The sequence below is a fragment of the Callithrix jacchus genome, chromosome 15 (assembly GCF_049354715.1).
Source record: "Callithrix jacchus isolate 240 chromosome 15, calJac240_pri, whole genome shotgun sequence".
Taxonomy (NCBI): Eukaryota; Metazoa; Chordata; class Mammalia; order Primates; family Cebidae; genus Callithrix; species Callithrix jacchus.
Window position 1 is genome coordinate 39,326,814 of NC_133516.1, and position 23,476 is coordinate 39,350,289.

The following is a 23,476-nucleotide window of genomic DNA, read 5'->3' on the forward strand; positions in this document are numbered from 1 at the left end:
GAGACCATCCTGGTCAACATGGTGAAACCCCGTCTCTACTAAAAATACAAAAAAATTAGCTGGGCATGGTGGCGCGTGTCTGTAATCCCAGCTACTCAGGAGGCTGAGACAGGAGAATTGCCTGAACCCAGGAGGCGGAGGTTGCGGTGAGCCGAGATCGCGCCACTGCACTCCAGCCTGGGTAACAAGAGCGAAACTCGGTCTCAAAAAAAAAAAATGAAAAGAAAAAAGAAGCTCACAACTCAGTAGAGGAGATGAGACATGTCAAAAAAAAATCAATTCATGGCTACAAGAAAAGTTCTAAGAAGAAAAATGTCATCTCCAGCCAAGAGACTTTTTCAAAGAGAAAGCAATTTCTAATTTAAAATAATTGGGGAAGGAAAATAAAAGAGTTATAACATTTTATTTACATATATACTTCACAGAGATTCAACTCAAATAATTTAAAATTCTTTCAAAAAGCCACGTAAAGAAATCCAATGGGTAAAGACGTAATACCTGCAGAGCTTCGGCTATTCGTTCTACCAAACTCAAAACGGTATCTTCCAAATCTTGAAAGGTAGGATAAAATTCCATTTTGTCATCATCAAATGTCAATTCCATCTTAAATATTGGCAGCCTTTGTTGATCTTTCGGGTCAAAGAGTTTTACAAATTCTTCTACAGTTCTCCTTAAGAGATCCTTTAGCTGCATAATATAAATTACTATTATTTTAGAGAGTAAAAATTCAACCTTTAACTGAAATCAGTAAACTGATTATAATTGCCTATATCTGATTATAATTGTCTATAATTAAAACATCCTCTCAATCTATTTAGTCTTGAAAATTATCTTCATTCAGCATACTATATATATGTGTGCATATGCACACACACACACACGCACATACACATATATGTGTTTTTGTTTTATTTTTATTTTTTATTTATTTATTTATTTTTTAAAGATGGGGTTTCACCATGTTGGTCAGGCTAGTCTTGAACTCCCATCCTCAGGGGATCCACCCACCTTGGCCTCCAAAGTGCTTGGATTACAGGCATGAGCCACTATGCCCGGCCGTTTTTGTTTTTATTTTAAGTCAGTGTCTCATTCTGTTGCGCAGACTGTAGTGCAGTGGGACCATCACAGTTCACTGTAAACTTGAACTCCTGGACCCAGGCAATCTTTCTGCCTCAGCCTCCTGAGTAGTTGGGACTACAGTGCATGTCATCATACCCAGCTAATCAGCATATGATATGTTCTTTTTAATTTTTAGTATTTGTGGGTACACAGTAGGTGTATATATTTATGGGTTACATGAGATACTCTGACACAGGAATGTAATGTTTATTAGTTACATCAGGGTAAATGGGGTATCCATCACTTCAGGTATTTATCCTTTGGGTTACAAACAATCTAATTATACTCTTTTAGTTATTTTTAAAGGGATGATTAAATTATGTTTTGCTATAGTTACCCAGTTGTGCTAGCAAACAATAAGTCTTTTTCATTCATAGTTTTTTCTTTTCTTTTTTTTTTTTTTTTTTTTTCGAGGCAGATTGCCCGGGTTGGAATGCAGTGGCAAGACCTTGACTCACTGCAACCTCTGCCTCTTGGGCTCAAACCATCCTCCCACCTCAGCCTCCCGAGTAGCTGGAACTACCTGCACATGCCACCACGTCTGGCTAATTTTTGTATTTTTTGTAAAGACAGGGTTTTGCCATGTTGCTCATAGCTGGTCTCAAACTCCTGAGCTCAAGTGATCCGCCCGATTCCGCTTCCCACACTGCTGGGATTACAGGCATGTGCCACGACACTCAGTTTATTCATTCTTTCTAATTTTTTATTGTATCCATTAAATATCTCCACTTACCCCCCACTTCTTCCACCACCTTCCACAGCCTCTGGTAACCATCCTTCTACTCTTTATCTCCATGATTTCAACTGTTTTAATTTTTAGCTCCCACAAATAAGTGAGAACATACATTAACAAACAAAATAATAAATAGAACATTATATGCAAACCCTAATTTTGTTTTTGTTTTTGTTTTTTAAGACTAGGCTAGAGTGCAGTGCCACAATCATAGTTCACAGCAGCCTCGAGCTCCTGGGATCCTGGGCTCAAGCAATCCTCCTGCCTCAGCTTCCTGAGTAGCTGGGACCATAGGCATAAGCCACCATGCCTGGCTCATTTTTCACTTTTTTTTCTAGAGACAGTGTCTCACTTTGTTAGCCAGGCTTGTCTTGAGCTCCTAGGATCAAGTGATCCTCCCACCTCAGCCTCCCAAAGTGCCGAGATAATAGGCGTGAACCACCGTATCAAGCCAAATCTTAATTCTTAAATAGAATATCAACAATCTTAAAATGGTAACTCAGAATTTTTCACATTCTTTTTTTTTTGAGACAGAGTTTCATTCTTGTCGCCCAGGCTGGAGTGTAATGGCATGATCTTGGCTCACTGCAACCTCCACCTCCCAAGTTCAAGCAATTCTGCCTCAGCCTTCCGAGTAGCTGGGATTACGGGCGTGCACCACCACGTCCAGCTAATTTTGTATTTTTAGTAGAGATAGAGTTTCTCCATGTTGGTCAGGCTCATCTGGAACTCCTGACCTCAGGTAATCTGCCCGCCTTGGCCTACCAAAGTACTGGGATTATAGGTATGTAGAATTTTTCACATTCGTTATTAATTCTGTCCCTGGTACAGAAAATGTTCCAGAAGATCAAACAACATAGTAAAGGCTGAGGGGAGGGGAGGCCTGACAGCTGGAGGTAAGGGTGTAATGTGGATCATGCACATGGAGTGAGGCACAGTGGAATACTATTGTCTCAAAAGCAAATTGTTAAATATTCAAGAATTTTGTGAGCCAGTTGCTAAACTCTTAGAAACTTGAAATTTACCATAGTGGGAATATTTACACCACAGAAATCAGCAAACACTACAAGTCAGGGTAATTTTCTTTTTCTCTTGTTTGTTTGTTCTTATGTTGAGACAGAGTCTCATTCTGTTGCCCAGGCTGGAATGCAGCACAACCTCCGCCTCCCAGTCTCAAACTACTCTCATGCCTCAGCCTGTTGAGTGGCTGGGATTATAGGTGTATGCCACCACACCTGGCTAATTTTTGTATTTTCAGTAGAGAGGAGGTTTGCCATGTTGGCCAGGCTGGTCTTGAACTCATGAACTCAAATGATCCACCCACCTGGGCCTCCCAAAGTGCTGGTATTATAGGTGTGAGCCACTGCGCCCAGCCTCAGGGTGATTTTCTTTTCTGGAGAGCCATATCTCTAGCACACTACTAGGTGAAGGTAAAGCCACTGGAACTTAGAAATGTGCACAACGAGCTTCTAAAGTATGAATAACGCTTTCTTATAGAGAACCAACTGTTGGGAATTTAGCCCAGCAGACAAACATGGATCTAAATTATCTTCAAGACATTCCTCATCTCTTTACTTTTATTAATAATCATAGTCCTCTTAAGAGGATAAAGGTAGAAAGGAAACCATGTATATTACTTACAGCATTACATATTAGATATTAAATATGTATATTCTCCTTTTAAACATGCAAGACAAAAGTAATGGAATTACTGGAAATCTTTATCAAAAGGGAAAGTTTTTCTTCAAAACTATTTTTCTAGAATTGTATGTCTACAATAATAAAAATTTGAGGAGGCCATAAATATAATTTCATAAAATTAAAAATTCTCACCAGGCACAGTGGCTCACGCATGTAATCCCAGCACTTTGGGAGGCTGAGGCGGTTGGATCACGAGGTCAGGAGATCGAGACCATCCTGGTCAACATGATGAAACCCTGTCTCTACTAAAAATACCAAAATTAGCTGGGCATGGTGGCATGTGCCTATAGTCTCAGCTACTCAGGAGGCTCAGGCAGGAGAATTGCTTGAACCCAGGAGGCAGAGGTTGCGGTGAGCCGAGATCACGCCACTGCGCTCCAGCCTGGGTTACAAAAGTGAAACTCCATCTCAAAAAAATAAAATAAAATAAAAATTCTCTATTTGTCATTTAAAAATTATCAATGATTTTTAAAATTGTTTCCACTAGATTCCTCTCACACAATGATCAACAACATTTTAAACCAATATTTTACTGAAAACAAAATGAAAATCAATCAACTTGGAATCTAATGAATTCAAAAATATATTACTAGAATAGTTTTTTGTTAACATACTCCAATAAAGCTATAATTAACTTACATATCCTTTAGGCATGAGCCAACTAATCACTCATAATACTGACATATACTTCTAGACTTCTTTTTTTTTTTTTTTTAGGAAGGGAGGAAAGGAGGAAGGGAGGGAGGGAGGGAGAGAGAGGGAGGGAGGGAGAGAAGGGAAGGAAGGAAATTGAGCAATGAAAGAGACATTGCCGACCTGGATCTAGAGGTCTACAAGTTGATTTCTATTTTTTCTTTTTTTGAGAGAAGGAAAGAAAAAAAAGGAGTAAAGGAGAGGAAGAAAAATAGGGAGAGAGAAGGGAAATGTTGCTTTATTCTAAAAAAAATGGGTATTAATAATGGCCAATCAATGTTTCATTTAAACCTATGAGTAGGTGTAATGTGGTATTGACAAGAATGTATATTTTGTATATTTAAAGTGGAGAGCTCTGTAAATATTTATTAAGTTTACTTGTTCCGGATCTGAGTTCGAGTCCTTGATATCCTTATTTATTTTCTATCTCGTTGAGTCTAAGTCTCTTTATAGGTCTTATGTATCTGGGTGTTAGGATCATTAGCTCTTCTTGTTGCATTGATCCTTTTACCACTATATCTTTGTTGCTTTAAGATCTATTTTATCAGATACGAGAATTGCAACTCCTGCTTTTTATTTATTTATTTATTTATTTTTGCTCTCCATTTGGTTGGTAAATCTTTCTTCATCCCTTTGTTTTGAGTCTTTGTGTATCCTTGCAAGTGAAATGGGTCTGGATGTAACATGCCGTTGGGTTTTGGCTGTATCTTTTGATTGGGGATTTAGTCGATTTAAATTTAGGATTACTGCCATTTGATGTTAACTGGCTGTTTTATCCATTCGTTGATGTAAATTCTTCTTTATGTTGATGCTCTTTACTTTTTGGTATATTTTTAGAAAGGCTAATACTGGTTGTTTCTTTCTGGGTGTAATGCTTCTTTCAGAAGCTCTTGTAAAGCAGGCCTTGTGGTAATAAAATCTCTGAGTTCTTGCTTGTTCATAAAAGATTTTATTTTTCCTTCAGTTGTGAAGCTTAGTTTGGCTGGATATGAAATTCTGGGCTGAAGGTTCTGTTCTTTGAGGATGTTGAATATCGGCCCCCACTCTCTTCTAGCTTGTAGAGTTTCTGCTGAGAGATCTGCTCTAAGTCTGATAGGCTTGTCTTTGTGGGTAATCTGACCTTTCTCTCTGGCTGCCCTTAGTATTTTCTCCTTCGTTTCAACCCTGGTGAATCTAACGATTATGTGCCTTGGGGTTGCTCTTCTTGAGGAATATCTTTGTGGTGTTCTCTGTATTACCTGGGGTTGAATGCTGACCTGCTTTGCTAGTTTAGGAAAATTTTCCTGAATAATATCCTGAAGGGTATTTTCCAGCTTGGATTCATTCTCTCAGTCGCATTCAGGTACACCTATGAAACGTAAATTTGGTCTTTTCACATAGTCCCACATTTCTTGGAGACTTTGCTCATTCCTTTTTATCCTTTTTTCTCTAATCTTGTTGTCTTGTTTTATTTCATTAAGTTGGACTTCTACCTCTGATATCCTTTCTTCTGCTTGAACAATTCGAGTGTTTAAACCTGTGCATACTTCTCAGAGTTCCTGTATTGTATTCTTCAGTTCCATTAATTCACTTATATTCCTCTTTAAGTTGTCTATTCTCAATAGGATTTCATCAAACCTTTTTTCAAAGTTCCTAGTTTCTTTACATTGGGCTGCAACATGTTCTTTTAACTCACAGAAGTTTCTTATTATCCATCTTTGGAAGCCTGATTTTGTTAATGGGATGCGCTCGTTCTCCATCAAGCCTTGTTCCCTTTTTGATGAGGAACTGTGATCCTCTTTAGAGGGAGAGGCGTTCTGATTTTGAGTATTCTCAGCCTTTTTACGTTGGTTTCTTCCCATCATTGTAAATTTATCCACCTGTCGTCTTTGTAATTACCAACTTTCAAATTAGGTCTCTGAGTGGACGTCCAAGTTGTTAATTCCCAGGGCCGAAATATGAGCAACCCACTGCACCGGCCAAAACAGTGGCGTTAAGACTGATGGTGCTTTTCTGCCCAGGAATCTCCAGTCTGGCTTCCTTCTTGAGTCCATAATAGGCGACTCTGTCTTCCCGGAGCTCCAAACCTTGGTCAGAAGGGGAACCGGTCCTGTTTACTCTGCACCAAGAGCTGCCACGCCGAGGTGCCGACGAAACTGCTGCGCCAGCCACAAGAGTCGTTCTGGCGATCCGTGGAGCTCCTCCACTGGGAATCTTCTGCTCCGTGAGCGACCAAAATTTGTCTGAAAGTGTGGCATCCTCTCATCTGAGCTTTCGCTAGGAGCTGCAATCCCGAGATGTTAGTGATCAGCCATCTTGGATTGTTCCCCCCTTCTAGACTTCTTTCATTTTAGTTTCAGAAACTCAGTATTTTTTTGCTAAAATTATTTAAATAATATTACAGTAGAAATATTCTAATTTATTTCAAAATAATTACTTAGCACTATGTTTACATAGAATTTTTATTTAAAATACTGAACTAATTGTAATAACATTATCATTGAATATATATAAAGTGTATTTACCTGATTTGACATAAGTGTGGAAACACAGCTATAAAATGCATCCAACTTTTCAGGTTTAATACCTTCTAGTGCCTCCTTCTTGGTAAAGATGTTTATAACCTTTGGATACCATGTATTCATTATCTTCTCTTCTGCTTTTCTAGCTTCTATTGATAGATCAGTTTTCAGTGATTCACAATCAATTGGACCTTTAGCTCTATTTATGAGAAAAATAAATATGATTTGAAGCAAATGATACATATTGGTCTTAAAAAACATTTGTTGGGCCAGGCGAGGTGGCTCACGCCTGTAATCCCAACACTTTGGGAGGCTGAGGCAGGTGGATCATGAGGTCAGGAGTTCAAGACCAGCCTTGCTAACATGGTGAAACCCTGTCTCTACTAAAAATACGAAAATTAGCTGGGCATGGTGGTGTACACCTACAATCCAGCAACTCGGGAGGCTGAGGCATAATCATTGCTGGAACCTGGGAGGCATAGGTTCAATGAGCTGAGATTGTGCCACCACACTGCAGCCTGGGTAGCAGAGCAACACTCCATCTCAGGGAAAAAAACAAAAACACACAACTGTTGAAACAAGTAAGCTATATTGGTGTTCTTGTTTTGTTTTGTTTCTTTGTTTGTTTTGAGGCAGAGTCTCACTCTGTCCCCCAGGCTGAAGTGCAGTGGTGCCATCTCAGCTCACTGCAACCTCTGCCTCCCAGGTTCAAGCGATTCTCCTGCTTCAGCCTCCCAAGTAGCTGGGACTACAGGTGTGTGCCATTACACCTGGCTAAGTTTTTTTTTTTCTTTGAGACAGAGTTTCACTCTTGTTGCAATCTCATCTCACTGCAACCTCTGCCTCCTGGGTTCAAGCAGTTCTCCTGCCTCAGCCTTCCGAGTAGCTGGGATTACAAGCATGTACCACCATGCCTGGCTAATTTTATATTTTTAGTAGAAACGGGGTGTCTCCATATTGGTCAGGCTGATCTCAAACCCTCAACCTTGGGTGATCCACCCACCTCCGCCACCCAAAGTGCTGGGATTACAGGCATGAGCCACTGCACCCAGCCTAATTTTTTTGTATTTTTAGTAGAGGTGCAGTTTCACCGTGTTAGCCAGGATGGTCTTGATCTCCTGACCTCATGATCTACCCATCTCGGCCTCCCAAAGTGCTGGGATTACAGGCATAAGCCACGATGCCTGGCCAAGATACATTTTTTATATTCTAAAATCTAGAGAAAAGTGTTGAAATTAGGAATCAGTTTTTTAAATTATACAGTCAAAAATACAGACCCAAGCAAAGAGCCATTCAAATTTTAAATTTAATTAGTAAGTACAGGATTTTACCTAATTCCTGTGAAGTCCAACAAAACTGTATCACCAAATGTTGTATAACCAAGGTCCAGCAGCATTTTCATAGTTGGATGAACAATGTACAAATTAGAGAATATTTGATTTCTTGCCTGCACATAGCTAGAATGCCAAGGATTAGAATAATCTAGGCCTCTGGAAAAGCAAAACACATGTCAAACATGATTAAAATAATATACCCTAAACTTTAGGAAATAATGTTTATAACATGAATTAATATTAAAGTGAGAAAACTGGGGCTTGAGAAGAGGGCACTGTGGTCACTAATGGGAGCCTTAGGATATATGCATTTAATAAAAACACATCAAGAACTCAAAAGTGCATTATCTTCAGAAAGAACAGAAATAATTTGTGAGTAAGGCTGACTGATGGGTCAGATCTGAGAGCTCTGCTAACTTCCACTGTGCTTTGGTTCAGTCACCCCAGGTAAAGATGAAAGAAAACAGTCTTTAGGACTGAAGAAAAGGGATGAAGAGATCTTTCTGGCACACACCAAAGCTTACTCAAGGCTAAGGTAAGCTATGCATTCATAAACATCTCCCCAATTTTCTATGCAGAACTAAACAAGCAGAGTGGAGAGGACACCTCTGGGGGAAAAACAAGTGCACTTTTTTTTTAGATGTGTTCAAAATGCCTTTGAGCATCACAATTGCAGACCTCAATCTAAGATCAGTTTATTTTTGATTTGTATGAAAAACTGAGATACTCTTTTTAAAATAATTTACTCACACAGGGGATTCAGGCAAAGGACCTCCTTCATCTTCAAGCCATTTAACTGGTGGTTTCACAAGAACGTTCTGCACTAAAATATGTAAATATATTATTGCTTCTTGAAAATCTCTGTACCACCTATTCATATCAATGTTTCTTACTTTTGATTTTGGATGTTATCGTTTACTGTGCATTAAAAGGAATGCAAGAAAAAACTCCTTTATTTGAAACAAAATCAAGTTCTTGATACTATTTTGGCCTTACTTTAGAGGAAAGTTCACATAAAAAAAAGCTTTAATACACTCTCAGTTTTTCACATTCCATCTACTCAAAAGTCACCAACATGGCCACTTAAAAAAACATATTTCATGGTGGCTACCGGGGCTGGGAGGATGTTGGTCACAGGCTACCAAATTTCAGTTAGATAGGAGGGAACAAGTTCAAGAGATTATACAAGATGGAGGGCGGGCACAGTGACTCATGCCTGTACAGTACTTTGGGAGGCCAAAGCGGGCAGATCACCTGAGGTAAGGAGATTGAGACCAGCCTGGCCAACATGGTGAAACCCTGTCTCTACTAAAAATACAAAAAATTAGCTGGGCATGGTGGCACATGCCTGTAATCCCAGCTACTTAGGAGGCCGAGGCAGGAGAATTGCCTGAACCCAGGAGGCAGAGGTTGCGGTGAGCCGAGATTGCACCATTGCACTCCAGCCTGGGTAACAAGAGTGAAACTCTGTCTCAAAAAAAAAAAAAACATATGTAAGAAATACATATAGTTTAGGCCAGGCTGAGTGGCTCCCTGTAATCCCAGCACTTTGGGAGGCCAAGGTGGGCACATTGATTGAGCCCAGGAGTTCGAGACCAGGTTGGCCAACATGATGAAACCCTATCTTTACCAAAAAATTAAAAAATCAGTTGGGCATGAGGGTGCATGCCTGAAGGTCCAGGTACTGGGGAGGCTGAGGTAGGGGAATCACTTCAACTCAGCAGGGGGAGGCTGTAGTGAGCTGAAATAGCATCCCTGCACTCCAGCCTCGACACAGTAATCCTGTCTCAAAGAAAAAGAAAAGAAGAAAAAAATAGATATCATTTAAATATATAGTATTCATTATTCATTTTGCCTATTTCTATTTTTGATTCAGTGGTGTTGGGGAGAAGCAAAGGTGAAAGAAGCTTGGTATGTGTTAAATGCTACTTACCCAAATGTCTCTTCATGCTGTTTTCAAAGTCACTTGACACCTCATTTATTAGACTTTCAAGGAGCTCTTCTCTTTCTTTCCCTTCCTTTAAAGACTCAGGTATCAGCCTTAACATGTGATCCAGCCATTCCTGCTGAATAGGTACTATAGGACTACTTTCTACACATTGCTTCAAATACATATAGTTGAACTGTGAACATAATAAGAAAAAATTAAATGTTCTGCATGATTGTAGCATTTTAGTGTAACTCCTGAACTCTCCTTCCTAAGATAACATTTTTTCAGATTATAAATAATCTGAAAAATAACATTTTCAGAATAAAAACCACTTAATCCAAAAGTACACCCTAAAAATAAACCATTTTATCTTTTTCTTTATGATGAATTCTTGCCAAATTAATATTCTTAATAGAGTCTTCATTTTCTCAAGGCAAAACAAAGATTATCTAACTTATTATCCCTTATTATCTAACTTATTATTATAATATATCCACTGACTCAACAAATATTTGGACATTGTTCTAAACGCTGAGTATATAGTAGCTGAACAAAACAGACAAAGCCTGTGCTCTCTTGGAGATTATATTCCAGGACCATCGTAGTATAATATAATTTCATAAATTCTTTCATAAGAATGGTCTGACTAAAAATAGACATGAATAGATGAAAAGACACTTGATCTTAGTAAAGACATTTTAATGTCATAAAAATTTCAGTTTTCCCAAAATTAATTTAACACAATGCCAATAAAAATACCTACATATATTTTTATGGAATTAGATAAGTTGATCCTAAAGTTCGTGTGGAAAAATAAACATACAAGAATAACCAAGAAAACCCTGAGAAAGAAAATCTGCAATGGAGGGCTAGCCCTAGGAGACGTTAGAACATACCAGAAAGCTGGTGTAGCCCAGGTGTATGAACAGACAGACCAGTGGAAAACAAAAAAAGTCAAAAAATAGACCAATATATCAGAAAATTTAGCACATGATAAACATGGCATCTCAAATCACTAGGTTTTAATAACTACTTCTGGAACAACTGGTTAGCCATTTGGAAAAAGATAAACTCCACACACACGAATCAACTACAGAATTTAACTTAAACAATGAAATTATATACAAGGATCAAGAAGAAAAACATAGATGAAGTATTTTATAACTTGAGCATAGGAAAAACCTTTCTATCTACGATTCAAATACTAGATACAAAAAAATCAAATGATAGATTAATTTTCACTACATAAAAATATAAATGTTTGCATAACAAAAACAATTTAAAAAGACAATTGACAATCTGGCAGAAAATATTTGCAACATAGATCTCAAAGTATAAAAATGCTTTAAAATTTAGGTGATGGGTGAACCTTAAGGACGTTATGCTAAGTGAAATAAGCCAATCCCAAGGAGACAAGTATTGCATTATTCCACTTATATGAAAAATGGAGCAGTTAAATTTATAGAAACAGAAAACAAAATGGTAGCTACCAAGGGGTATGGGGAAGAGGAAGTTGTTATTTAGTAAGAACAGAGTTTCAGTTTTGCAAGATGAAAATGTTCTGGAGAGTCACTGCACAACAAGGTGAAACGACTACTAACTAAACTGTGCTTGCTTTGGCAACACATATACTAAAATTGGAATGAAACAGAGAAGATTAGCATGGCCCCCATGCAAGGATGACACACAAATTCATGAAACATTCCATATTTTTGAAACAATAAATACTGGCGAGTTGTGGAGAAAAATGAATGCTTTTACACTATCCGTGGGAATGTCAATTATTTCAACCATTGTGGAAGACAGTATGGTGATTCCTCAAGAATCAAGAACCAGAAATAGCATTTGATCCAGGAATCCCATTACTGAGTATATACCCAAAGAAATACAAATCATTCTACTACCAAGACACATGCACACATATGTTTATTGTAGCACTATTTATAAAAGCAAAGTCATGGAACCAGTCCGAATGCCCATCAATGATAGACTGGATAAAGAAAATGTGGTACAGATACACCATGGAATGCTACACACCCATAAAAAGGAATGAGATCATGTCCTTTGCAGGGACATGGATGAAGCTGGAAGCCATCATCCTCAGCAAACTAACACAGGAACAGAAAACCAAATACCGCATATTCTCACTCCTAAATGGGAGGTGAACAATGAGAATACATGGACACAGACAGGGGAACAACACAAACCAGGACCCCATAGTGAGGTGGAGGGCAAGGGAAGGGAACCTAGAGGATGAACCAATAGGTGCAGCAAACCACCATGGCACACGTATATCTATGTAACAAACCTGCACGTCATGTACATGTATCCTGGAACTTAAAAAAAAAAAAAAATTTAAGAAAATACTACTAAACTGTACCCTTAAAAATGGTTAAGATGGGCCGGGCATGGTGGCACGTGCCTTAGTCCCAGCTACTCGGGAGGCTGAGGTGGGAGGATGGCTTGAGCCCAGAAGTTCTGGGCTGTAGTGCACTATGCTGATCTGGTGTCCGCACTAAGTTCAGCATCAATATGGTGACCTCCGGGGAGCGGGGGACCACCAGGTTGCCTAAGGAGGGGTGAACTGGCCCAGCTCGGAAACGGAGCAGGTCAAAACTCCAGTGCTGATCAGTAGTGAGATCACACCTGTGAATAGCCACTGCACTCCAGCCTGGGCAACATAGCGAGACCCCATCTCAAAAAAATAAAAATTTAAAAAAAATTTTTTAAATGGTTGAGATGGTGTTACATTATGTGTATTTTTTTACAATTAGTAAACATTTAGGGGAAAATAACACCAAAACTGCAACAGAAAAATGGGCAGAAGATATAAACCAACATTTTACAATAAAAATATAATTAAAGGCCAGGTGCAGTGGCTCATGCCTGTAATCCCAGCACTTTGGGAGGCCAAGGTGGGTGGATTGCTTGAGGCCAAGAATTCAAGGCCAGCCTGGCCAACATAGTGAAACCCTATCTCTGCTAAAAATATAAAAAAGTGGCCAGGCGCGGTGACTCATGCCTGTAATGCCAGCACTTTGGGAGGCCGAGGCGGGTGGATCACAAAGTCAAGAGATCGAGACCATCCTGGTCAACATGGTGAAACCCCATCTCTACTAAAAATACAAAAAATTAGCTGGGCATGGTGGCACGTGCCTGTAATCCCAGCTACTCAGGAGGCTGAGGCAGGAGAATTGCCTGAACCCAGGAGGCGGAGGTTGTGGTGAGCCGAGGTTGCACCATTGCACTCCAGCCTAGGTAACAAGAGTGAAACTCTGTCTCAAAAAAAAAAAAAATATATATATATACAAAAAAGTAGCTGGGTGTGGTGGTGGGTGCCTGTAATCTCAGCTACTCGGGAGGCTGAGACAGGAGAATTGCTTGTACCTGTGAGGCAGAGGTTGCAGTGAGCTGAGATTGCTCCATTGCACTCCAGCCCAGGTGACAGTGCGAGACTCCATCTCAAAATAATAATACTAATAATATTAATAATGGCACCTAAACCATATTTTGAAATGTATAATCTTATTGATAATTCCAGAAAGCAAATTTAAACTACCCTGAAATAGCATCGGTCACATATCAGATTGACAAAATTTTTTTAAAATATGACCCCCACATTCTTTTGTGAAACTATGGGGAATCAAACACTCTCATAAATTGCTAGCACATTTTGGAGAGAAATTTTACAATATCTAACAAGACTACATATTGACCCAGAAGTCCCACTTAGAGAAATTAAAACTATACCTCCAACAGTATGAAAACACACATATACAAGGTTATTCATTACAGCAAAATACTGGAAACATTTAAGAATGACTGATGCATACATTGGTGTTCTGTGCAGCAATACTGAAAAATGAGGAAGGTTGATATGGAGCGATTTCTAGGATAAATTATTGAGTTAAAAACAAAATGTGGCCAGGTGTGGTGGCTCACACCTGTATTCCCAGCACTTTGGGAGCCAAGGTGGGCAGATCACTAGGTCAAGAGATCTAGACCATCCTGGCCAAATATGGTGAAACCCCATCTCTACCAAAAATACAAAAAAAAAAAAAAATAGCTGGGTGTAGTTGTGTGCACCTGTAGTCCCAGCTACTTGGGAGGTGGGGCAGAATTGCTTGAACCTGGGAGGCGAAGGTTGCAGTGAGTTGAAATCACACCACTGCACTCCAGCCTGGCCGACAGAGCAAGACTCCATCTTTAAAAAAAAAAAAAAAACCAGAGCAAGAGTACCTATAGTATGCATTTTGTGTAAGATAAAAGGAAATAAGAAAACATACCTGTTCATTTGTGAAAAAAAACACACATACAGAAGGATAAATCAAAAATTAATGAGATTGGTTATATATGGCTTGGAACAGATAGAAAATATGGGGGCATAGGAACAGGGTAGAAGGGACGGGAGATGCTTCTCTGAGGTGTACTTTTGGTATAGTTCTGATTTTAAACCTTGCTGTTGTTTCACATGCTCAAAATATAAGTAAAAAATATCAACACAAATGGGGGAGAAAAGAAGCTCCAAATGAAAACAAATCAATGAACCCACCTGAATTTCAAGTTATTAATAATTACCTAGCTGAAGACATATTAATAATTACCTACTGAACAGGAGTGTAGAACCAGTATTGAACACAATATTTTAACCATATATCTTTATGCTAAGAATAAAAAAACTATAGATGAAAATTCAATTACGGTGAACAGGTTTGTTTGTCACAGTAGCATGAGTTAGCAATTTTGAAATTATTTATGTATACTCTAGGATTTAACAAAATAAGTAAACCTTGTGGCTAATGGATGAAAGCCAGATTCCTCACTGTCAGAGAAGGTAGCTATGCATAGAGAAAGGAGGACAGGCTAGAATGAACCCTGTGATGTTGAACTGGAATAGGAGGTATCAGTATGAATCCATGGTTTTTTGAGAGAGAGAGAAAGAATTATTTTCTAGATCTTTCTGCTGAGAAAGCCAGGAAGCAATGACACTCAGTATCATGGAGCACATCTAACACACATATCATGGTTTCTAACTACCATTCTCTATGAAAAGGAGCCAAAAATCCCTAGAGAAATTACTGATTCCAGGGCTAGAATAGAAAAAGTGTGCATAGCATGATCCTGGAACATCTTATGCCAAAAAGTACGGATGTGCTCAAAGAATGATGAGATATGTAAAAAAAAGATGAAAGAGTCAACTTGAAGGGCTCCCACTGGCCAAATATGGAACAACAGAACTTCAAAACTAATAATAATAAAGCCAGCTCACATGGCTCGTGCCTGTAATCCCAGCTACTCAAGAGGCTGGGGTGGAAGCATGGCTTGAGTCCAGGGGTTCAAGGCTGCAGTGAGCTATGGTCACAACACTGTTCTCCAGCCTGGACAACAGAGCAAAACCTCATCTCTAAAAACTAATCATAATAATTATTAATAATACATTATAACTTAATGGCTAAAATAAAAATCCATAGTCCAACCACACTGATATAAATGAACAAATGGATGAAGAAAAAAATTAGAAGTTATTTCTTACTATAGAATTCCAACTAAAAAATGTAAAAGAAGTGATAAAAAAAATTACTATTTGGCAACTATCATAGTAATCATTGTTACAGACAAAGATGTTAATATTATGGGAACAGATAAAGCACACAGGGGATTTCTTGGTACTCTTTTTTGCAACTTTTCTGTATGTCTAAAATTTTTCTGATACAAAAAGATGTTTTTAATGTATAGCCTAGATGGACATTTTTTCTTTTGTATCTTACCTTTATTTTTTTTAATTAGTTGCTCACTCAAAATTCTTACAGAAAGACATTTTCTATGCCCACTCCACTAATGTACTGCTTAATCTTAAATCTCATGATTGTCCCCAATCCCTCACCGTATCAATGGGCTGACCTCTGTCTAGCATTGAACTTGGTCCTCTTTCTACTCCAGCTCATCCCTCCTCTCTAGATGATCTTAATAAGTGTCGCCAATTACCCAGGCCAAAGCCTTAGAGTTGTCCTTGGTTCCTCTTTTCCTCGCCCTCCACATGCACTCTATCGGCAAGTCCTGTCACATCTACACCCAAAATATGAGTCTAACAATTTCTCTCTAGCTCTATTGCTATTGCTCTAGTCTAAACTACCATTCTCTCTCACCTAGACTGTTATCTTATACAACTACCTGGTTCTTCCTTTATATTCCTACTGTAGCCACAATCCATCTTCTAAAGAATCTTACTGGGCATTTTTATATAATTGTCAAAGTGACTTTTCAACATTAACTCAATTTATGTTATCCCCATGGGCAGAATCCTCCAGTGAGTTCTAATTGTCACTTTGAGTAAAATGCAAGCACCTTACCATAGCCTACAAGGCCCTCGTATCTGGCTCCTGACTCCCTTTTCAAGTTTATTTTATACCTTCCCATGAGCTCAGTCAGTATGCTCTAGTCAAGCTGGAACATACCAAGTTGTTTTCTCCTTCAGATAACTTAACTCAGCTGTTCTCTCTGTTGGGAAATTCTCAACCCCAGGTCCTTCCATGGCTGGCTCCTTTATACCATTCAGGTCTCCATAAATGTCACCAATTCAGGAATGCCTTCTCTAACACCTGCCTGATACAACCCCACTCCCTCACCAGTCACTGTCTATCATACTACCCTGTATTTCCTTCAGAGTAATTATCACAATTTTATTTGTTAAGTGAAATAAATAGAAAAATTTTGATTATTATATGTCTTCCTCATTAAAGTATAAGCTTCATAAGGGCAATAAGTCCATCTTGTCCAGCAATCTTCAGCTTCAGGATCCTTCAGCACAGGATCAAGTATAGGTATTTATTAAGTATCTGATGAATAAATAAATTATACAAAGATATTTTCTCAATACCCCAAACCTATAGCAGTTCTAGAAAGCAGGTCATGGTCAAGCTCTGAAATATTATATAGAAAATTAAGCTTGAATAAAATTACTATATGACCATATAATAAAAGGAAATTTATGGAATGTGTTTTTCTGTGGAAAAAAAAAAAGGAAAAAGGAAATTTAAATTCATTATTCTAATTATGTATCTTTAGCTTATGCCTTTTTGAAACTATTTCATCTCCTGAAATAAAAATGTTTGACCCAGGCCAGGCGCGGTGGCTGAAGCCTGTAATCCCAGCACTTTGGGAGGCCGAGGCAGGTGGATCACGAGGTCAAGAGATTGAGACCATCCTGGTCAACATGGTGAAACCTCGTCTCTACTAAAAATACAAAAAATTAGCTGCGCATGGTGGCCCGTGCCTGTAATCCCAGCTACTCAGGAGGCTGAGGCAGGAGAATTGCCTGAACCCAGGAGGCGGAGGTTGCAGTGAGCCAAGATCGCGCCATTGCACTCCAGCCTGGGTAACAAGAGCGAAACTCCGTCTCAAAAAAAAAAAAAAAAGTTTGACCCTTAGAATTAAAGTATATATAATCTTCCTTAGCAAAATGCTATCTGTCTTTTCTAAATCAAGTGATGTACTTTCAAAATCTTTCGTGAAAGCTTCATGGGCCAGCACGGTTGGCTCATGCCTGTAATCTCAGCACTTTGGGAGGCAGAAGCAGGTGGATCCCTTTCAGCTCAGGAGTTAGAGACAAGTGTGGGCAACATGGGGAAACCCCATCTCTATAAATAAATAAATAAATAAATAAATAGCCAAGTGTGGTGGCTCACACCTGTAGTTCCAGCTCCTCAGGAGGCTGAGGCTAGAAGATCGCTTGAGCCTAGGAAGCAGATGTTACAGTAAGCCCAGATCACTCCCCTACACACCAGCCTGGGTGATATAGTGAGAAACTATCTCAAAAAACAGAAAAAAAAAAATGTTTAACCTTTCTATTTTATGCCCTCACTGTAGTCTCTTCATACTTCTATCGTAACAGCTGTTATATTTTACTGAACATGTATTTTTATATTTATTCATTCATCAATCGTTCATTAACTATTTTTGGTGCTTGACAGCATAGTAGTTGATTAAGAAGCAACTTCTGCCCCAGTGTGGTGGCTCACACCTGCAATCCCAGCACTTTGGGAGGCTGAAGCAGGCAGATCACTTGAGGTCAGGAGTTTGAGACCAGGCTGGCCAACATGGTGAAACTCTGTCTCTACTGAAAATACATAAATTAGCCAGGCATGGTGGCGTGTGCCTGTAATCCCAGCTATTTGCGAGGCTGAGACACGAACATTGCTTGAACCCGGGATGCAGAGGTTGCAATGAGCTGAGATTGCCCCACTGCATTCCAGCCTGGGTGACAGAGCAAGACTCAAAACAAGAAGAAGAAGAAAAAACCCACTGTTGGCCACTGTGGTCAAGACAAGGGATGAAGTTCTGATCAAAGGCTAGGACACGAAAATGACTGATTTGAGAATGATATACAGCTCTTGGGGACTAAGTATATGGAGGGAGATAGTTACAGAGGGCAAAAAAGAAGTTCAGATTCAGATATTTTAAGCGTGAGTAACCAGAGAGATGGTGCTAATAACAACTAGAATAGAAAATGAGGAAGAGGAGTCTTATGAAGGAAGCTTGTGGAGTCATCTTTTTTTTTAACATGTTGAATCTGAGATATTTGTGCAGAAAAGTCTCTGGGAGTCCTCTACATATGGAAGGTAGTCGAAATCAGAAAAGGAGAGAATCATCCAGGGAGATTCAAGGAAAGAGAAGACTGGCTACAGGCCACTCAAGGAAGAGGAACACATGGAGATGACAGAGAAATAATGAAGAACAAGATGAATAAACGTAAGGGAATGTTAGAAAGGAAATAAATGGTCCGTGGTGTCAAAAGTCAGCTGAAATTGTCACTGTCTTTTATTTCAGCCATTCTAATAGGAACGTAGTGAAAACGAATCATGGTTTTCATTTGTATTGCCATAATGGCTAATGATGTTGAATACCATTTGCCATCCATATATCCTCTATGGTAAAATGTCTGTTCATATCATTCTTTTTTTTGGTGGTGGGGGGGTTAAACTGCACTTTGTTACTCTAACTTTTTTTTTAATGCAACAGTGTTGAGAGAGCTAACATTTTTTAACTGCTCAACCATAAGCAAGCAAAAAGTTCTCCTCTGAATTAAACTGCTTCCACAACCTGTTGTACAGAAATGAGTAAATATAAAAGGTGATTCAATTTAGAGTTCTCTCCTTTTTTTATAGCACACACCACAGAGGTAGAAAGGACCATCTTTAAAAATTATCTTATTAATTGCAGAGAATTTCTGAAAATAAAACTACAGAATGCTAAACCAAACCTTTGATGGGTCCCAAAGGACCACAGACCCATCGACTCCTATTTGAAGAATTAATTCCCTGGAGTGTTCTAGCCGCTGTAGGGCACTTGATAACAAGATCCACCAGGGCTCTGAACACCTGCACTAAGGAGCCTTCTAACCACTCTCATTTACCGATTCTTTGGACCACCCAGTCTTGCCTGCAGAGAGGGCAGCGATTGTTCTGTTTCACCCACAGGTACATGCAGCAGATGTGGAAGGAGTGATTACATTCTCCCCAGACCACAACACAGTCTTCTTGTTTGTTTTCAGCTTCATATCTAAGACAGGCATCCATCACCTGGACTCTGCAGGATGGCGCGCGTATTCAACTCCAGGTCCCAGCTCCACATGGCCACCGTGTTTCACTTCTTGAGAGAGAACATCTTGCTGCCTCCCGACCTGGAGCCTGCGCTCCGGGAATGAAAGGACAGGGCGCAGGGTTCCTCACCTTCTTCCACGTGGGCCATGGTGGCGCCGCGGAGCCTTTGGGTTGGGGAAGACGGGCGGCTATGGCGGTTCTGTGGGGCCACCCGACAGGCCACAGCGCAACCACATCTTTCTTTTACCCATTTTATTTTTCTTTTCTTTTTTGAGACAGAGTTTCGCTCTTGTCACCCAGACTGGAGTGCAGTGGCATATCTCGGCTCATTGCAACCTCTGCCTCCCGGGTTTAAATGATTCTGCCTCAGCCTCCCAAGTAGCTGGGATTACAGCTAGCTAATTTTGTATTTTTAGTAGCAACGAGGTTTCACCATGGTGGCCAGGCTGGTGGCAAACTCCTGATCTCAGGTGATCTGCCTGCCTTGGCCTCCCAGAATGCTGGGATTACAGGCATGAGCCACTGCGCCTAGCCATTTTTATCCTTTTTCTAATCAGATTTTTTTGTTTTTATACTGTTGAGTTTTAAGAGTTCTTCATATATTCTAGATACAATTCCTTTGTCAGATAGGCAATTTATGAATATTTTCTCCCAGTGTATAGCTTGTTTTTTCATCCTCTTAACAGGGTCTTTCACTGAGCAATCGTTTTTAATTTTGATGAGATCTAATTTATTCCGTTCTTAAAATTTCTCTGGATTGTGCTTTTGAGATCACACCTAAGAACTCTTTTCCTAGGCTGGGTTTTTCTAAAAGTTTTATAGTTTGTTTCTCCTATGCCTTTTTCTAATTTTTTAAATAGTTTTACATTTTACATTTACACCTGTGATCAATTTTTAGTTAATTTTTTACAAGGTGGGAGGTTTAGGCTGAGTTTTTTTTTTGTTTTTTTTTTTTTTATGGATATCCAATTGCTTTCTCCCATTTCTTGAAAAGACAATTCTTCCTCCACTGAATGATTTTGCAACTTAGTCAAAAATCAGGGGCATGGTGGCATGCTCTTGTAATCCCAGATACTCGGGAGGCTGAGGCAGGAGGATCACTTGAGCCCAGGAACTCAAGATCAGCCTGAGCAGCTAAGAGAGACCTCCATCTCTAAAATAATAATAATAATAAAAATCAGTTGGCTATATTAGTGTTGGGTCTATTATTTCTGTGTCATCTATTCTGTTCCACTGACCAAAGTGTTTTGTTTTGTTTTGAGATGAAGTTTCACTCTTGTTGCCCAGGCTGGAGTGCAATGGCGAGATCTCAGCTCACTGCAACCTTTGACTCAAAGGTTCAAGCAATTCTTCTGCCTCAGCCTCCCAAGTATCTAGAACTACAGGTGCCCGCTACTACATAGGATTACAGGCACCTGCTACTACATCCAGCTATTTTGGGGGTATTTTTAGTAGAGACGGGGTTTCACATGTTGGCCAGGCTGGTCTTGAATTCCTGACCTCAGGTGATTCGCCCACCTCATCCTCCCAAAGTGTTTGGATTACAGGTGTGAGCCACTGCACCCAGCCCTAGAGTTTTTTAAAAGGACAAGTGGAGGCCAGGCGCCCCAGTGCAGTGGCTCATGCCTGTAATCCCAGCACTTTGGGAGGCCATGGAAGGCGATCACCTGAGGTCAGGAGTTCAAGACCAGCCTGGCCACCATGGTGAAACCCTGTCTTTACTAAAAATAACAAATATTAGCAGGCACCTGTAATCCCAGCTACTCGGGAAACTGAGGCAGGAGAATCGCTTGAACCCGGGAAATGAAGGTTGTGGTGAGCAGAGATCACACCACTGCACTCCAGCCTGGCTGATAGAAAGAGATTCTGTCTCGAAAAAAAAGACAGGTGGAGGTCTAAGAGAGAAAGAAGTATAGAAAAAACATCCTTTGGCTGGGCTGGGTAGCTCACACCTGTAATCCCAGCACTTTGAAAGGCTGAGGCAGGTGGATCACCTGAAGTCAGGAGTTCAAGGCCAGCCTGGCCAACATGGTGAAACCCTGTGTCTACTAAAAACACAAAAATTAGCTGGGCTTGGTGGCGCAGGCCTGTAATCCCAGCTACTCGAGAGGCTGAGGCAGGAGAATTGCTGGAACCCAGGAGACAGAGATTGCAGTGAGCTGAGATTGCACCACTGTACTCAAGCCTGGGTGACAGAATAAGACTCTGTCTCAAAAAAAAAAAGAAAAGAAAAAATATCTTTTGAATTTGGCAGTTAGTGGTTACTTTTGACATTCATGATGAAGTGATGGAATTCCTAGAAGCCATATTGCCAAGAGCAGTGGGCTCAGAAGTGAATGACTGTATGCCTGGCTAGTAACACTGAGGATACTAAACACACACACACACACAAATGCCAAATACATTTGGCAATTTACACACTAAATATTGATTAATGTGTTGGGGTTGTTGTGTATCAGTAACTATACCCAGTAAAAAGGAAAATTCACATCTGAAGTCTCCAGAAACGTTGGGCAGCCAGGTAAGGAGGAAGAAGAGTATTTTAAAAGGCCAAAACCAAAACCAGGAAAAGCTAAAAAAGAGTTTCCTCCAAATATCTGGAATTCATAGAGGCTGAATTCACATCTTCAGCCTCTATCCCCAAAGTGAATTTTAAAGCACTTAAGAAGCTTATACCCCACCTGAAAACATGTTGCATGATTTCCTCTTTCATGTATCCAGCTCCGTACATTTCTCCATATGTTTACTAGCAGATTATTTTGCTAGTAAAGAAATTTTAGATGGTTTCATCTTTCCACCAATCACATCATAGTCTCCTGTTGTCACTCATGCAATCACTCTCTCTCTCTCTCTCTCTTTTTTTTTAATTCTCTAGTACATAGCATGTGGCTAGCATATAATAGATTCTCAATACATATTTACTGAGTGGCTACTATATCATTATATCAATATTAAAATATTCAGTTATTACCCTAATAAAAAAGGAAGATGTATTTCCTTTATAACTGCCACTATGACTTTTTTTCAGGTGTTTGGAATAAGAATAAAAATATTTATATAATTAATCTGAAAATAATGAATGGCAACAAAAATATAATTCTTAAAACCCATATTGGCTGGGCACAGTGGCTCACACTTGTAATTCTAGCAGTTTGAGAGGCCAAGGTGGGAGGATCACTTGAGCCCAGGAGTTCAAGACCAGCCTGGGCAACATAGTGAAATCTCATTTCTACAAATAATTTTTAAAAATTAGCCAAGCAGGTGAGGCACGGTGGCTCACGCCTGTAAGATCACAAGGTCAGGAGTTGGAGACCAGCCTGGCCAATATGGTGAAACCCCACCTCTACTAAAAATACAAAAATTAGCTGGGCATGGTGGCGGGCACCTGTAGTCCTAGCTACTCCAAAGGCTGAGGCAGGAGGATAGCTTGAACCTGGGAGGTGGAGGTTGCAGTGAGCTGAGATGGTGCCACTGCACTCCAGTCTGGGTGACAGATCAAGACTCTGTCTTAAAAAAAAAAATAAATTAGCTGAGCATGGTAGCATGTGACTATAGTTTCAGCTACTTGGGAGGCTGAGGTGGGAGGACTGCTTGAGCCCAAGTGGTGGGGTTGCAGTGAGCTGAGATCACACCACTGCCCTCTAGCCTGGGTGACAGAGCAAAACCCTGTCTAAAACAAAAAAGTCCTTATTGCCATATTGTTGTTCATGACATGTTTGTTCCCTTGGGAAGAGAAAATAAAAAATATCAGTTTCTAAATTTATCTCTTTTCTAGAATGGGACTTAGCAGGTGGTCTTAGAAGAAACTACTTTGCAATAATTTCTTTGAACATTTTCAAAACAGGAAATATAAAAACTTGAACTCA

General features: G+C 39.7%; 1 protein-coding gene, 1 non-coding gene and 1 pseudogene across 16 annotated transcripts in view; 1 reads left to right on the forward strand and 2 right to left on the reverse strand.

Moving 5' to 3' along the window:
- Positions 1-23,476, reverse strand: part of DNAH12 (dynein axonemal heavy chain 12) — a 346,345-nt gene that overhangs the window by 278,588 nt on the left and 44,281 nt on the right. For 14 of the 15 annotated variants that reach the window (XM_078351228.1, XM_078351230.1, XM_078351232.1 and 11 more), the window contains 5 exons: positions 10,015-10,204; positions 8,832-8,904; positions 8,079-8,237; positions 6,751-6,946; positions 499-687 (listed from right to left, as the gene is read on the reverse strand). In XM_078351228.1, coding sequence (XP_078207354.1) covers positions 499-687; positions 6,751-6,946; positions 8,079-8,237; positions 8,832-8,904; positions 10,015-10,204 — 807 coding nt within the window. Of the gene's footprint in view, positions 1-498; positions 688-6,750; positions 6,947-8,078; positions 8,238-8,831; positions 8,905-10,014; positions 10,205-23,476 lie in introns of those variants that run through there. The other variant, XM_035275875.3, reaches the window with a different exon arrangement.
- On the reverse strand, positions 11,277-23,467 carry LOC128929734 (RING-box protein 2 pseudogene; annotated as a pseudogene).
- Positions 11,619-11,725, forward strand: LOC118148110 (U6 spliceosomal RNA). The gene has a single exon (XR_004734904.1). It is a non-coding gene; the product is annotated as a U6 spliceosomal RNA (small nuclear RNA).